General features: G+C 47.8%; 1 protein-coding gene across 1 annotated transcript in view; it reads right to left on the reverse strand.

Annotated features, from left to right (window-relative positions):
* LOC119172920 (sodium-dependent phosphate transport protein 2B) overlaps positions 1-17,956 on the reverse strand; it is a 42,741-nt gene that overhangs the window by 14,214 nt on the left and 10,571 nt on the right. Inside the window, exons 4-5 of the mRNA XM_075893196.1 lie at positions 14,974-15,012; positions 700-767 (exon numbers count right to left, since the gene is read on the reverse strand). Of these exons, the coding sequence (XP_075749311.1) occupies positions 700-767; positions 14,974-15,012 (107 nt within the window). The remainder of the gene's footprint in view (positions 1-699; positions 768-14,973; positions 15,013-17,956) is intronic.

Raw genomic sequence — 17,956 nt, forward strand, 5'->3', positions numbered from 1 at the left:
CTATACGGTAATTACCATTAGGTAACGACTGTATGTGCCTGCAGCACGAAAGAAAATATTGTAATTGAGCCATCCGATTGACTAAGATGGCGTGGTTTGTTGGAAATGATCAGGTTCATTTATGCCATTCTTCTTTGCAGAATGTGAGTGAGCAATCTTAATGAAAATAATTCCTTCTTATCAACCTAACAAATTTTGTACTTAGAAAATACGTTTAAGGACTATGTTTTGCCACGAACCATCATCAATGCCAGCTATGCTTCGTTAATAATTAGTACTCCTCGCTGCAGACTTGCATTGGCGTTACATCACAAGCAGCTAGAAGAGTGCCATTCAACATGTGCGACTTAGGTGAGAGTAAAAAATAAACATAAATAGACGTATAATTACCATCGCGAACTAGGATATCATCCTTGTTTTGAATGTACCCAATTTAGTTTAGTTAAATCTATTCAGTTATTGAGTATACCATCCTAATTTTGAAAAATCAATTTTTACGCTTGGAATTCTTCAGTGTGCACTTGTATATAAGTATTTCGTGTGTCCGCTTGCATTTCGCTCAATAGAAATGTTATTGCCGTGATGGTACGCGGAAGGCGTGGCATTGGATGTAATAGGATCGATTCTGGTTAGCCTGTAGTTTCCACAGTGACCTCCCAAGAGTCAAGTCAATACCAGTGAATTGAAATGATTGATCACCTGCACGATAACCCTGACAAAGGGTTTTGTAAGGGCGTTCAGGTAGTTTGACGTCTCCAGTCGCTGCCCTCTGTCGATCACGTGCACAAACGCCTCGGAGATCTTCTCCAGCATATCTGCGTTGAAGTCAGAAAAAATGAATCATGGCAGCCGAGGCCAAGGAACAAGCTAAGGGAATGAGTCATTTGTGTTCCACGTTTACCGCTGCAAAATTTCACGCTTGGTAATTCACTATTGCTAGAAAATGTTTTGATACTTCTGAACTTGCCTTAGAGACTGCATGATGCAAGCTTCTCCTATTGGCCTCTCTTTACAAAGAATGCAACGTAATATGTCCGAAGTTTCTAAACAATGATTTCTGCATGGTACCAGCAATATAAGACTTCATGGACAAGACATGCCAAAAATAAATATTGATGTGTCTATTACTCCTAAATGCAATCGATTGTTCTAAGAAAGAACATATACAGAACAATAAGCCTGTAATAAAACTTCAAGATGACAATTGTTTGTTTCTTTATTACCTTGTTTTCTCAACTCCTAAGCCAACCGACAAGTCAACAAGTCAACCGATACGTATGCTTAAGTAGATCTTAAATCACCCACAGTGCTGGTGCTCATAGGAAGGCATAGTACCCTTCTGATGCTTTTAGGTATTAAAATGTCGAGTTTATCCTCCTCGCGTTTAGACCAATTTAGCGAGGATGCCACGTAGTAATGTGGCTTATGAAAAATGCATGGAAGAGCCGAAGGAGATTGCTCTCCCTCAGCCTTCCCTGCGGGTTGGAACCCTCAATATTAGTCGGAGCATGTTCCCCCTTTTGGAGGTACTAGGCCTCCCTATGAGCGCCAGCACGGAGAGGCTCAGGAGTCCCGGCATGCACAACACCCTCACGGATGTAACCGAAGCACGAACACTAGCTCATGTTGCGCAACTCTCCTCCACGAACGCTGGGTAGCGTCTCCTACAGTCGCTGGAATATCATGATACGGCAGGGGAGGAACAGATCTTCATATCACAAACAATGAAAGGCACGTACGAGGTGGCACCCTTTCTGCGTAACGTTCATCCACAGCACATGGTTCGTCGGCGAAAGGCAAGGGCCAAGTCTCTCCTTTATTTCGTGGCTAGGTCCATGGGCAGTGTAGCTTTCGTCGATGCGGCGCAGTATGGCTGCTCCAATCGTTTTGCAGCTGTGGTCGTTGATCATCACGGTCCCATACTGAACTCAGCTTTCGTGAGGAAAACGTCTGCTTTCGTAGCAGAGCAGGTAGTGATAGCCTTGGCGATGACGGACCATTCACGTCCAGATATATTTACTGACTCCAAGACTGCCGCCCGGGACTTTGCTTCGGGGGTAATCTCTAGAAAGGCGGCCGCTATTTTAAATTCCAAGTGTGTAGTAGGCTACCACACAATCACCTTGTTTCTGGTTCACATGGGCTCCGAGGTGCATCCGACTGTTCCCAACGCCAACGAACTTGCCCATAACCATCCGCGAGAAATCACATGCCGCGGCGGTGCGGGCGGGTACGGAGGTGGGTTCGCAGATAACTTTAAAGATCCAATTGGCACCTTTAACGAAGTGACGTGCAATTATCAGTTGTCTAGGCGGAGATACCCGCTTCCGCATTCTAAGCTCACTCGGCCGCTGTCATCGGTTCTTCGAATGCTACAGGCAGGTTCATTCCCATCTCGTAGTACATTCAGCCACTTTACTGATGGCATAACTCCAGAATGCCTTAGTTGTGAGGCACATAACTGAACACTCGCTCACATGATCTCGCCGTGCCCGGCGTTATATGGCGCAAAGTTCAGCATAGAAGAAGACTGGGAGAAAGCTCTTAAAATCCCCGAACTCTCAGTTCAATACTCGGTAGTCCAGGAGGCCTGCGATTGGGTGGAGGACCATGGTCTTCCAGTGCCTGCGTGGACGTGGCCAGACTTGCGGCAGACCCTCTTAGGGGGTTGTCTAACTTGTTTTTCAGGAACAAATAAAGTTCAGTTAACCTCACTTCACCCCCAGTGCTTAGTTAACAGGCACATACAGCTCCAAAAGACGCTGCTGTCAAGAGCTTAGAAGAAATTTGCAGCTCTGCGCATCAGCGAGCGTTTACAAGCAAAACGCAAAGTTGTCCTTTTCTCTCTGACCATAATAACGTGTTGCATCAGGCTGTATTCTATTCAATCCAAAAGTAGGCGCAGCAACGCAGGAAAGCCGAGGGCAACAAATACGAGCGTCTTCATGTAGAGACCCGTCTCACTCTTTTCGAAAGGCCAGTGCCAGATCTACAACGCCACACAGAGGATTGCTACTACTGGCTAATGCAAGATGAACCAAAAGCACATTTTTCAATAAGGTGCGCTTCTTGCTACGAAGTGTCACCTCGCTCCAGTGTTGTGCTCTATAAATGGGTGACATTACAGAATAGTGCAATATCGCACACTGGAAACACAAGAGTGAGCGCCCGCATTTTGTGAGGTGCACCCAAGTTAACGACGCGAGAAAATTCAACCCCTACCCCTTCGCCATCACTCCATGCTAGCCTCTAGCATGGGTGTCGGGCAGGAATAATATATTATATAAAAGGCGCTCAGTGTGTGCTTGCAATTTTCCGCGACGATCGTAATTGACATTGTCAAAAATACTCAAGGCAAACGATACGAAAGGCAGTAAACTGCAACCCTGATGTCATACAATGAATACCGTAAAAAGTGGCTCAGGACTATGAAAGTAGCAAGTGGAGTCTTCTAGTGAGATGAAACGCTCAAAAAAGATTGAAAGTGTTTATTTGAAGACGGATTCAAGAGGTGATAATAAAGCCCGAAGTCACCAAAGAAACAAAGAGGACGAATGTCATGCCTTATGGTGAACAGATCTGCCTTTGTTCAAATTGAGGTTCAGTAGCCGGATGATATCACGGTAAAAATCAACGAAGAACCATGGTTTCTAATAAAGAGACTGTGACAAAAAACTTCAAGCTCGATGTATGTGTTTAACTATATAGGTCAGAATGTGAAAGTTTTGTAAGTAGTACATCAATCACGTCAATCAAGTAGAAACGTTTTTTTTTATTTTGTAGACAAACCGCGTACAACAGCTCAACGTGGCATTCAGCACCCTGCGACAACGACAATATTGCGACACGTTCAGCATCTCCAGGCCACGTCCCAGGCGCTGAGTGACAATTAGCTACCTACGATAACGTCGATAATATCAGTGTTATCTTCATGCTGACTGGCGGCGACCCTTGGCAGTCGTTTAATTTTGATGTCTTGCACTGCTTCGTCACAAACCTTGTGCCTTCGCCACAACACTTCGAATATTCTGTCATGCACCCGTCAGCGTGTGATAATTTCTAGCAACGATTTCAACAGCCCTGCGTTCTTGCATCTAGTAAAAGCATTGTGGATGGCTTCCACAAGAAGCGTTTCTAAGTGCCACATAAGGGATTGTCTTTAAATAAACGTAAGAATAGGATCGTTCGTTAAACTTGCGGGGCCCAAACCGATATATACAAAAAAAGTAATCACAGAACGATGTGCATCGTCGGGTCTCTTTCGTTGTATATGTCTTTTTTGTGCGCCACAAGTTTTTCCAGGAATGTCCTAGTCACGAAGATCTCGAATGGGTTTCACGTAGGACTGCGCGTGCAACATACGTTTCTCGACGCGTCTCCGGTATGTATTGAACGTTGGCTTTACACACCTGGAGAGTGCGCAAAAATACAGGAGGTGCTCACTTTACGATTTCCGAAAATTTGACAGTGACGCGGGCGAGACGCACCTTTACTGCCATGTGGCTGTCGTGTAGAGGAGTAGAGTGTCGACAGCGTCTGTGTGGTTTTGGTTGATATGTGGAATTTAACGTCTCGAAACCACCACATTGATACGGTATGAGCTGGACCATGTTTTGGGAAAAAGGTAGAGAAAACGGAAGTTACTTGGTTCGGCCTATGTTCACCATCATCACCGATCATCGCCTGATCTCTCTTGCTAATAAACATAGTTAAACTCAATCTAACCGTAACAGTTTTATGGTGGAGGTGTCAAGCGACGGTCAGAAGCAGGGGAGGTTCCAAGCCGGCTCTCTTGTCGTAGGGTGCTATTGGGATACGTGGACCACCAAGGATCGTCATAACTGTGGCCACCGCGAGGAAGTCTTGACGATGGCTCGTATCTCGATGTCATCTCTCTGTGCCAATGTGTCCTGGAGCACCACAGCTATAGCACGCAGGAGGTCGACGATATGTATTTTGGAAAGCATCGCGAGGGCGTGGTGAAACAGGTGCGTATTCGTTCGGGTTCTGGAAGTCGGCGGCCAGCTGTCGCGAAACACTGAAGCGGCACTGGTGGCGGGTGCGGCTGCGCTGCGGCCATGGTGGTGTGCCAGAAGCATAGCAATACTCCTCGATTACTTCTGCAGCGATGCAAACAGGATGCTGATGCTGGTCTGGAACCGGCAAGGGTGTAGCTTCGCAAGGCGTCACGCGAGTGTGTCGACTGAGTTCGTCATGCACGATCTCACGTATTGTAGACACAAGATCAGAAGGCGCGTAGTTGTCAACACTCGCCACCGTGGTTACATTAGGTAATCGACCAAATTTAGGAGCAATGCGCCTCATCTTCAGCGTCTCAAACGTGCGACAGTGTCGTATGACATCGGCTACTGTACCAATGCTGTCTTTGCCGATAAGAAAGTGATAAACATCCTCTGCGATGCCCTTCAACAGGTGACCGACTTTGTCCTCCTCGAGCATGTAAGAGTTAACGGTCTCACATAGTTTCAGAATCACCTCGATATACATCGTGAAAGTTTTATCTGGGACCTGGGCTCTTTGCAGCAGCATTTGTTCGGCTTGCTTCCTCTTTGCCACTGTGTCCCCGAAACATTCCTTGATTTCGGACACGAAGCGTTCCCACGTTGTGAAGGCGTCCTCGTGGTTTTCATACCATGTGAGTGCCGTGTCCCTCAAGAAGAACACCACGTTAGTCAACTGAGCTGCCGTGTCCCAAGAGTAGTAGTAGCTCAACCGCTCGTAATGTTTGAGCCACTCGTCCACGTCCCCGCCATATTTGCTCCCGAAAGTACGGGACTCTATCAGATGCTGACGCTGCCAAAGACCAGCCGCGGCTGAGGTCAATAGTAAAGGTGTCGCTGGAACTGGTGGTGTAGTGCCATCAGCTGCGGCGTTCAGGGTTCCGTCTTCACCGTGAAACATCTCGATTACCAGCGATAACAGGGGCAACCCAGCAATGCGGCGGCTTCGGCGTAGCTCAGGTTGTTGCAGAACCATGCTGCTTCATTAGGCGCCCAGCGCCTCCACCCTTAAACTGTTACGGTTAGATTGAGTTTAACTATGTTTATTTACAGGAGAGATCAGGCGATGATCGGCGATGATGGCGAACATAAGCTGAACCAAGTAACTTTCTCTTCCTCTACCTTTGTCCCAAAACATGACCCGGCTCATAACGTATCAATATGATTATAAAAGACGCCGTAGTGGAGGACCCCAGAAATTTAGACCACCTGAGGTTCTTTAACGTGCACCCACATCTGAGCACACAGGCCTGCAGCATCTTTGCTTCAAACGAAAATTCAGCCACCACAGTCGTGATTCGCTTCCAAGACCTGCGGGTCAGCAGCCGAGTACCTTAGCCACTAGATTACCACGGCGGGGCTCTGTGTGCGTGCGTGCGTGTGCGTTACGCGTACGCGTGCGTGCGTGCGTGCGTTTGCGTGTGCGTGCGCGTGTGTGTGTGTGCGTGCGCGTGTGTGTGTGCGTGCGTGTGCGCGTCTGTGTGTGTGTGTGTACGAACTGTTCATTTTCGTTTGATAACGTGAGAGTTCTGTCTTGCGCAAAACGTTTCCTTGCGCTGTGTGTTCTTTCCTGTCAGCACGGCAAAATCATGTGTCTCCTGTTCTCTTCTTGTCACAGGTGAGACCGGCGTAAATCTTATAATCCGTGCCTTGCAGAGAATATAGGCGATCATGGTTTGCGACGTCACGAATCACAGATATTCCAAGTTCCTAAGTGCTTTATTCTTCGCTTAGCCACTTCATCAGCTATTAACACCATTTACAGCGGGGTCGACGATGGCAGTGACGAATAAGGGGCCGCCTAGCAGACGAAATATCAGCTGATACTCATGTCACCATTTCGTGCTGAATGGTGATCTGATGGGATGTCACCACGGGAGGTGACCGCGTGGCAGCGTCACCTGCGTTGCAAATGAGTGGAATTCGCAGCCGTTTTGAATCGCGCTCTATACTGGTAGTAGTAATTCATATAAAACGTAGACATTCGTCCCTACGTCGGCATATTAGAAACGGATCGTTATAAGCGCTCAATACCTACTTGTGGAGCCAGAAAACACATGTGTAAAGTTTATCCCACTTCTCCTTTACGAAAAACTGCTCAGGCGAAAAGGATGGGGGCCAGATTTCATGAAAAAATTGTGAATATGAGGCACCTGCAAATACGAATATAGAATTCACGAGTCTCCATTAACGATTCGTTTCTGCTGGGTACAGGTATTGACGCTAAAATAGCTAATGTTGCAGCAACGAAATCTGAGCAGAGTGCCACGATTTGCTTTCACTGAACGAGTCAGTGTGGCTTCTATTGTCCGCTGTGTGTCCTACCAAAATTACACGCACGTCGGCGCTCTAATCCGGTTATGGTCTGCGCACACGGGCTGAGGGTAGACGCTCACACTTTGGCCCAGCTCACATTTGCTTTTGCTGCACGATAGGTAGCAAGTTCTGGAGCTGCTGTTGAATTGGAAAAACTCCACTCTAAGAGACCTGAAGCCCTGCGCTGAGGGGGCTGAATATAGGTGGAGGCTAAATGCACATATCCGCATTCATACCTTTTGAATGGGGTTAAGGAACAACATGAAGTCGAAAATTCCTGCGCTCTCCACTGCGGCGTCCCAGATAATCACATCACGGTTTTGAGAAGCAAATCTTCAACGATTGTGTGCTAGTGATCGACTTACCTAAGCAACGTACTATACCATTGCGCATACACTTAGTAAATATCTCTGCACGTCAGTGTGTTTCATGTACCTACTGTGGCTGTTGTGACGCGTCTCTCGCGAACACAAATCCAAGAAGAGTGCCCATGATCATACGGCACAAGCGTACAGCAGGGTTGGATACGTGGTAATTGAGAAAATCGGAAGTTTTGGACACGTCCGCCATTTCCGGTAAGCATAGTGTGACGAGGTTTATTAGTCGATAACAACAACAGCTAGACAGCGTGAAGAACCGTCCAGCAGAGATCAGCACAGCAGCGAGCCGAAGCACGAGCCGAGAGAGCCTGGCGTTGGCGATGCTGCTCGCCGCAGGCACATCATCTTCTTCACAATCGCCCCCGCTGAAAAAGAAACCATCCTGGCGACTTAAGAAGTGTCAGGCAGAAGCTCATGGTATGGTTTCAGTCGGCAAACATGGACGATGTCACGTGCGCACCGGCGCATGTCGTCTGATCTGGAAACTGGCTCAATTAGAAAATTAACCGGAGAGGTTTTCTCCAAAACGGTGTAAGGCCCCTCGTACGGGGGACAAGTTTTGAGGAGAGTCCCGGTGTTTCGTGTGGAATGGCGAGCCACACAAGAGACCCTGGGGCATAGCTGGGATCTGAAAGGGCGGTGCTACGCAGTTCTTTCTGGAGTTGCTGCTCTTTTGAGGTGAACGCACGGGCAAGCTGGCAGCGCTCTTCGGCTTGTCGAGAAGCATCGGAGGCAGGTGGGCACTCGGAAGCATCAGGACGGTAGGGCAGTAGGGGGTCGATCGTATGGGAAGGCTCACGTCCATAAAGAAGAAAGAAAAGTGAAAATCCCGTGGTGGTTTGAACTGCGGTGTTATATGCGAATGTGACGTATGGGAGAACACGGTCCCAGTTGCTATGATCAGATGCCACGTACATTGAGAGCATATCACCCAGCGTGCGGTTGAACCGTTCCGTTAGCCCGTTAGTCTGCGGGTGGTATGCTGTCGTTTTCCGATGAATGACGTAGCATTCCGAAAGCAGAGTTTCGATGGCCTCGGAGCAGAAAGCGCGGCCTCTGACACTAAAGAGCTGTCGAGGTGGACTATGTCGAAGAATAAAGTGACGTAAAATGAAAAAGGCGACATCCTGAGCTGTAGCGCTCGGCAAAGCGGCTGTTTCGGCGTAGCGTGTCAGGTGGTCCACTGCCACCATAATCCACCGATTACCATTTGATGTCAATGGAAGGGGGTGGTAGAGGTCAACGCCGACGCGATCAAATGGCTTGGCAGGGCATGAAAGTGGCTGCAATGCGCCAGTCGCTCGTGGCGCTGTTGATTTGCGTCGCTGGCAGTCAGGACAGCACTGCACGAATTAGCGTACAAAATTGTACATGCCGCGCCAGTAATAGTGATGGCGAAGGTGTTCATATGTTTTGAGCCCCCCGGCGTGGCCACATTGCGGATCGTCGTGAAGAGAGGCACATACTTGTGATCGTAAAGTGCGTGCAATGACCAGTAGCCACCGGCGGCCATTGGGAGCGTAGTTGCGTCGATGAAGGAGTTGATCGCGGATGGCGAAATGGAAAGCTTGACGTCGAAGGGATCGAGATACTGGAAGGTTGGGCGTGCCAGATAGATATTTGATAAGAGATGCGATCCACGGGTCACAACGTTGTTCGGTGGCAATCGAGTCGAGATTTAGCAATGACAACGTCTCGAGGCGAGTGTTTTCGCACGTCGGATCTGGTGATAAAGGTGAGCGGGACAGGGCATCAGCGCCAGAGTGTTTGCATCCGCAGCGGTATACGACGCGAATGTCGTACTCCTGGATGCGGAGTGCCCATCGCGCAAGGCGGCCAAAAGGGTCTTTCAAAGGGGAGAGCCAGCAAAGCGCATGGTGGTCAGGTACTAGATCGAGCGGGCGGCCGTATGAGTATGGCCGGAATTTTCCAAGCGCCCACACCAGAGCCAATCACTCTTTTTCTGTCACGCTGTAATTATTTTCGGCTTTCGTCAGAGTGCGACTAGCGTAGGCTACAACGTATTCTGAATAGCCGGGCTTTCGTTGAGCGAGGACAGCGCCTAGCCCGACGCCGCTGGCGTCGGTGTGCACTTCGGTAGGAGCCGTCGGGTTGAAGTGGCGAAGAATAGGTGGGGAGGTGAGCAGACGGCGTAGAGTAGTAAAGGCAACGTCACATGCAGGGCACCAGGAGGAGAGGTTCACGTCACCGCGAAGAAGCTGGGTTAATGGTGACATGATAGATGCAAAATTGCGAACAAAGCGCCGGAAATGCGAGCATAGGCCAACAAAACTGCGAAGTTCTTTCATGGTCGTCGGCTTGGGAAATTCTGCGACTGCTCGAAGTTTTGCCGGGTCAGGTAATACGCCGTGTTTGGACACGATGTGGCCTAGTATGACGAACTCGCGTGCAGCGAAGCGGCATTTTTTCAGGTTAAGCTGCAGGCCAGCGTTAGTCAGGCAAGTCAAAACGTGCCTGAGGCGAAGGAGGTGCGTAGGAAAATCATGGGAGAAAACCACGACATCGTCGAGGTAACAGACACATATTCCACTTAAGGCCACGTAGCCTATTATTCATAAGACGTTCAAACGTGGCAGGCACGTTACAAAGCCCAAAGAGCATGACGTCAAACTCGTATAGTCCGTCTGGTGTAATAAATGCCGTTTTTTGGCGATCGGCTTCAGCCATTGGGACTTGCGAGTAGCCAGACCGCAAATCTAGCGACAAGAAAAATTCCGCTCCGTGAAGGGTATCGATGGCGTCGTCAATGCGCGGCAAAGGATAGACGTCCTTGTGGGTTATATTGATCAAACGACAATAGTCCACGCAAAATCGGATAGATCCGTCTTTCTTACGCACGAGGACAACAGGAGACGCCCAGGGACTGTGAGATGGTTGAATGGCGTCTCTCCGAAGCATATTTTCGACTTGATCGTTGATGACGCGGCGCTCTTCAGCGGAGACACGGTATGGCCTTTGACGCAGTGGCAGGTGTAGGCTGGTGTCCACATGATGTTTGACTTGTGACGTGCGGCCCAGTTGAGGCTGCGACACATCGAAAGAACTCCTGACCTCTTGCAGAAGATCCAGCAGGTCGGCATGTTCGGTAGGAGTGAGAGTGTCGGCAATTGCGCTAGAAAACGTATCCTTGGACGACTCCTCGAGTGCCGACAGTGATTGTGGGTGGTCGCAGTAGTCATTCGGGACATCAACCAAAGCCGATTGGTCGAGATCCTGCACGCGGCCGAGACACTCCCCCGCAAGCAAAGTGACAGGTGTGGAAAGCGGATTGCTTACGAACATATTGCTTCTTCCGGCGGCAAGGTCAATTGTTGCGAAAGGCAGCGGCAGAGCTCGACGACTCTTGAAGATTTTGGAAGGCATAAAAAGGCATGTAGCGTCAGTGTAGGCGTTGCATGAAACGGGAACAAGGACGACATTTCCAGGGGGAATATCGGTATCTTCATGAACGAGCAACTTCGCCGGCTGATGAAGAGCGTCAAGTAATGGGACATCACACAAGAGTGAAAACTCAACTTCGGCGCGAGCGCAGTCGATGACGGCATTATGCGGGGATAGGAAGTCCCACCCGAGGATGACGCCATGCGAACAGACAGCGAGAACAATAAGTTCCACGATGTAAAGATTGCCTTCGATGGACACTCTTGCAGTGCAGGTTGCGAGAGGTGTTACTTGCTGTGCGCTTGCGGTGTGGATCGACAGTCCCGAAAGCGGCATCGTGACTTTGCGCAATAAACGGCAGAGATTAGCGGCAAAACAGAAACAGCTGCGCCGGTGTCCACAAGGGCGAAAGTACAATAACCTTCAACAGTTACTGTGACCACGTTAGCAGGAGAGGGGCGATGGCTTAGACAGTTCGAAAATGGCGCAGTTCTAGCCTCTCGAACTACGGTGCTTAGTTTTCCTGTTCGGAAGGTCCGGGCCGGCGACGCATGGGGGAGTGTGATCACCAACGAGGAGGCGGTGCGCGCTGCTGCATAGCGAGGTGACGAGACCGGCCCGTATTGGTCGAAGGTTTAGCTGCCGGGTTGCGACGACCGGGCATATTTGCCGAACGTCTGAGGTCAACGGCGGCAGTAGCGGGCAACGTGTCCGGGAGTGAAGCAGTCGTAACAAATCGGTCGGTTATCGGGCGTCCTCCATAGATTGGCAACTGGTGGTGCCGCCCAAGGTGCAGTATAAGCAGCCGGGTGTGCGCGCTGTGAGCGCGTGGTGTAGGGCGGTTGCGGAAGCCTACGCAGAGCGTCTGCATATTTGAGCGGGGCGGCTAGACGGGTGGTGGTCTCGTGAGCAAAAGGCACTAAAGAAAGTTGGCGGGTGACTTCCACACGGACGAAGGCTCGGACTTGCTGAAGAAATGGTGAAATGTCAGGCATGGTGTAAAAACTGGACAGCGACTCACCACCACGCTGAGGTTGTCGAGTCAAAGAGCGTTGCTTCTTCAACTCGTCCTAGCTCTGACATAAGCTGACGACTTCGGAAGCTGTGCTCGGATTTCTTGCCAAGAGCATTTGAAATGCGCCATCGTCGATGTCCTTCAGGATGTGTTTGACCTTGTCCGACTCGGGCATGGTGTCATTCGTGCGTCGGCAAAGGTCGACGACATCCTCAATATAGCTGGTGAAATTTTCGCCAGTCTGCTGAGAGCGGACGCGCAAGCGCTGTTCTGCCCGCTGCTTGCGGACAGCCGGCCAACCAAACACTTCAGCACATGACGTCTTGAAGACGCTCTATGTGGGGATGTTGTGTTTGTGGTTGTTAAACGACATGGCCGAGCTTGTCGGCTTGATCCCACTTATTATAGGCGCTCACCAGCTCGTAGCGCTCAAGCCAGTCCTCCACGTCGGTCCCACCCGCACCGCTGAAAACCTTCGGGTCCCGTAGCCTAGGATGGCCAGGGCAGTTGAACTGGGGCGACGAAGCCGATGGGTTGGCGTTGTCAGTCATGACGGGTGGTAGCGTGCGGCTTCGCAGTTCCTGGGTGTAGCGACGGGGATAAACAGCACTATCCACCAAATTCAACGAGGTTTATTAGTCGATAACGACAACGGCTGGACAGCGTGAAGAACCGTCCAGCAGAGATCAGCACAGCAGCGAGCCGAAGCACGAGCCGAGAGAGCCTGGCGTTGGCGATGCTGCTCGCCGCAGCCACATCTTCTTCACAATAGTATTTGTTTAATATAATCAAACGTTCGTAAATTAGATCATACTCGGCCACTGCTTAGTTAATGCGGATGATCTTCGAAGTTCGCCTACCGCGAAGCGCCTCAAATGTCGACTGCAAAGGAGTGGAAACGGCGTTCGCGCACTACCGAAACAAGGTGGCGTAGCCTGTATAGCCATTGCCATGAGAGTGAACCATATAGGAACCGCACGCTGACCAGAGGGAGCTGCGTTGCTCACACTGCCCCGTCTCAAAGTATTTGACATTCGCCGTTAGGGGCACGCAGAAAATAAACGCATGTGCGCGTCCCCCATGTATACCGGCCACAATCCACCAACAGATGCATGGCACGCTACGTGTGCGCCGCGTTTCATTTTCACCGAAGACGTCTCAAGGTTGCTTTTTTTATCCGCTAGGCTATGAATTCTGGCGCTGCAGTCAGACTGGAAAACTTGACTGAACAGTGTCTATGCTAAAGATTGTATCGACGTTTCTGGTTAAATTCTAGTCATTACGCTACGGATTAGTTAATTTAGGAAGGTCTTGAACTGCAGCCACATTGTCAACTAAGTCGCCAGAGGCAATACTGGTGCTTTTAGATGGTAGTTATGCAAATAATAAGTACAAGTTTTACGCATTTATCAAAGAAGAAAAAGTGTATCGGCCTAATTGACATTTGCTTGTTTTCTTGATACTTATGGTAATTTTGAATTTGGTTAAATCAAACACTTTCTGTGGTCCCGGTAAATACAAAAAAACTTACGATCTTCTTTACTGTAGCTACCAACGCAAGGCACTGAATTATCGATGTTGTTAATCCACCCAAAATACAGCCATCAACACCTTTAACACGAACACTTCGATGCATGACCAGGGCTAGTTTCATGATGCCAGCCGCGAAGTGCTGGGCGCTTTTGCCGAGGTATACCTCGGTAGGCTTGGATGGTATGTTGGCATGAATGGATAGCATCTTGGCAACAAAACCCAAACGTACGTGGTGTCAGAGTCAATCAAACTGCTGCAGGACACGTGGTGGAGCATTCGTCCTAAATGTGCTGACGATTGCACTTCGAGCTAACTAATATAAAGATTTGCTACAGAAAAACCTGACAGAAATCGAAAACTCGCTTTACCGTGCCGCTTTCGTTGGTTGTTGATGCACCATGTAAATAAATGAATATAGCGAAAACAAGAACTGTCATTCAGATCGTGCAGGATAACTAGAAGCTGTGGAATGGGGTGTTATAGTTTATTATGCGATATCAGCACACGAGAAGCACAAGGATGGACATTCAGTACATACTAATTCAGTACATACTAATTGTAAACGTGAAGTAACTACAGCTGGTTAAAACCTCTGAATGTCCATAGCCATCACTCTATTTAGAATGAAAGATCCACGATTCTAAGCACAATTTAAAATCTAGTATGGCAGCGCAGTATGGCCAGCTGGTTAAAAGAATGAATGTAAAGAATAAATTGTGACGCTTCAGAGATACACACTCTGCTATGGGAGAGCCGTGAGCTATACCTCCGTTAAACGTTGTAGGTCAATTCTGGAAGGTGCGCTCACAGCCGATGCGCTCGCTGGAAATAGTCCAATGTTTTCTTGCAGAGGCGTCTTTCATGCAGAGGCGTAATGCTGTTTATTGATAGAAATAAATGTCCGAACAAGTTTTAAGAAAAATTTTCCCTCTGCTAAACAGTCAGAAATATTGATATAGTAAGGAAAGCAATAACTTTTTTCTGTTATGACTGGTTTTTTTACAATAACAGGGACAAAGTCCTCACTAATCCAGTAATAGATAGCAGTACGGCTCTCTTAACAAGGTAATGCACAAGAGCACCATTTGGCGATGGAGGATGTATTTATTTTCATGTTGTAAATGGCCACCTGCTGCCATTGTCTTGTTAATGCCTTCTGGTCATTATGTATTTGGTGGCAATGAAGAGGCTGCAATGTTTACGAAGAAAGCATTATTGTCTTTTTGGAAAAGCCGAGTGCTATTAGAGGTATTTGCACCCTTATAACGGTGAACATCGTGCCTTGTGAAGGAAGGCTAAACGAAACAATTAGTAACAATGACAGTGGTTACATGGTAAATAACACATAAAACATAGGTAATAAAACACAAACATGGCTAATTAACTTTACCACTGACTCGAGTTACCAGCAAGGTGAGAAATGACAAGGTATGATTCCTGGCCAATCACTATCACATCTGGTGCAGTTGCGTCCCTGTTTTAGAACAAACCAATAATTACACCATGGTCAGCTCGTACACAAAAACTAAGAACCTGGTCAGACGAAGCATGTATTTACAATACTTTGCAAAGTAAAGGTATTGCAAAAGTTACTGCTGCAAAAAACGAATAGGCAAAATTGGCACAAAATCCCGAATAGCTCCGCCAAGCGAAGCACTGCGCCGTCGCCTCTCGTGCTTCTCTTCGACCGACGCGTCTAGCTTCGAGATGCGTCGCTTCCCCCTCCTGAGTACACAAATTTTAGGACGTGTCCTCATAGTCTCGGTGGTGGCAGTGGAGACCAATCATTAACAAAAGAGATGTGGGGACGTCTAGCAAAGTCCCACACATATATTTTGTTGATCTTTTCAAGTAGACTCCACTAACTCGGTGAGTACTTCTTTAGAGGTCCCCACAGAGTTGGTGGAGTCTACACCAACTCTAAAGAGTTGATGTGAAGTTCCGGGCCCTCATTGATGATGGCCATCATTTATTGAAGCTGGCGCCCTCAGTTTGTACAAACTACAATGGCCAGGCAAAACTTCTCTCACCATAACACTGTTGGCGAGCTTGACTTAACCACCGCGCATGCGCAGATTGTCCAGCTGTGCTTTTTTTTTGCGCCCATGCTTGTAAAAAGGCTTTACATGCTACCTGCACCGTCTATAAAGGGTGCTGTGCGTAATGGTATTTTGTATAGCGTGGCTTTGCATGACTTCACCATGGCTGTGCTTTTTGCGTCTCATAGCTTTTAACTACCATGTAACGCAACATACGGCTGTATTGATTGTTGAGTGGCTAGCTGTGCCCGGCCTTTGCAGGGCAACGACGTGGTCAGTCTTCTTCCATCACCAATACCATCTTTATCGATTACGAATAGCTTCACCGTTAAAAAAAAGCAACAATATCATGCAAACCGAAGAAGGTGGAACATACTTGACATACGGCAAAAGTTCTAGCTATTGTGTGAAAGCTTAAGCAACGGCAACACTACCTTGTTTTTCACTCGAATCCAGAAAATCGCTGGAATTTACATGTCATAATCAAGATGACGTTAGCTTTGCATTTCACGTATTTCTCAACAAATACGCAAGCTTTTTGTATTCTTCGCCCACACTCATTCCATTCTCTCATTCCTAGATAACATTGCCCTGGGTCTGTATAGCATGATCAACGAAAACACAAGGCGTGACACTCAGAGCACACTTGTCCCGCAATGACCATGATGGTCATCTTTGTTCGAAAAGGCGAATAGATTTAGGTCTTCTTAATTACTGATGAAATAGATTATCCTATCGAAATAACGCACCGCATGTGTCGCGATCTTTTCCATTCATGCCTTATCTGTTGCTTACGCATATAGGGTAACACCAACACACAGACCATTCAGTGGGTCGAACTGTATGAAAAGACTGCAATCCAAACGGTATCAAATGGATCTTCCTCTGAACAAACAGAATAGATTTTCACGCAAAAGAGAACGGTAACAGATAGTTATATAGATGAGTTTTCCAAGCAATACAAAGCTATGAAAAACACTATATGCTTGGTAAAGTATATTTATTTCTAAACCTCGCAGGTCTACGCCTTCATGAAAATAAAAATTAATAATATAATCGCCCTGATGTGCTGTAGCCTATTTCTTCTACACGCACTATACATGGACAACAACGCTTTTGTCATCCACAGTACTTACTACTTACAAGCCTATTCGCAGGGCTCTCAAATTACAAAAGAAAAACGAGCGCAATATTCTCTCCTGATATTTCTCTCCTCGATTGGTCCGCGTAAGTGAAATACCAAATGTGATTTCTCTGCTGCACCGCTTTGTCATGCAGCCGCCCAACCGTCTTTCCTTGTCTCGTATGACTATCGAGTACAATTAACTGATCCACTTCATTGTGTGTGTACAACAGCGCAAGCGGTGATAACGTTTGGTCGAGAAGTGCAAAAGCTTTATAGTTTCTAGCGTCTAGTGCCGACATTCTTCACGTGCTTGTAAGAACTGAGGGGTAAAGAGGATGCAATGCATGCGCGAAAGGTAGCGAAGGAGAGCAGAACACTACTCTCTCGTCATTAAACGTGGGTGGCGAGGGGTCATTTATATTTACAATCTCTAACGAAAAGTAATTGATGTATTGCAGTTACCACAAAATGAGACTAAAAGGTCGAAATCGTTCTTGTATCGGTTTATTAACATCTGATCAGAAAGACTGAGATCTTTTTATAGAATCTTGATGTATCAAAATTTTGATTGTACCTAGGTGTTTGACTGATATATAAACCATTTCATGATTGTGTTTTGCTTTTACACATTTTTGTTCTCAAGTTATTACTACTTGATTTGCATTTTATATAATGCGCAGTTAATATGCTATGTATTACTTTATTGACCCATATGACGTAAAGCACTCTTCGTCCGTGCACTGAAACCTACTGCTTGTATGGACGAGATACTTGTCAGGCCACCCCACTACGGTAGTCTAGTGACTAAGGTACTCGGCTGCTGACCCGCAGGTCGAGGGATCAAATCTCGGCTGCAGTGGCTGCATTTGTGATAGAGGCGAAAATGTTGTAGGGCCGTATGCTCAGTTTTGGGTGCACGCTAAGGAACCCCAGGTGGTCGAAATTTCCGTTGCCCTCCATTTCGGTGTCTTTCATAATCATATGAACTCGGCTGCTGACCCGCAGGTCACGGGATTGAATACCGGCTGCAGCGTCTGCATTTCCAATGGAGGCAGAAATGTTGTAGGCCCGTTTGCTCAGATTTGGGTGCACGTTAAATAACCCCAGGTGGTAGAAATTTCCGA

The sequence above is a fragment of the Rhipicephalus microplus genome, chromosome 4 (genome assembly GCF_043290135.1).
Source record: "Rhipicephalus microplus isolate Deutch F79 chromosome 4, USDA_Rmic, whole genome shotgun sequence".
NCBI classification, from domain to species: domain Eukaryota; kingdom Metazoa; phylum Arthropoda; class Arachnida; order Ixodida; family Ixodidae; genus Rhipicephalus; species Rhipicephalus microplus.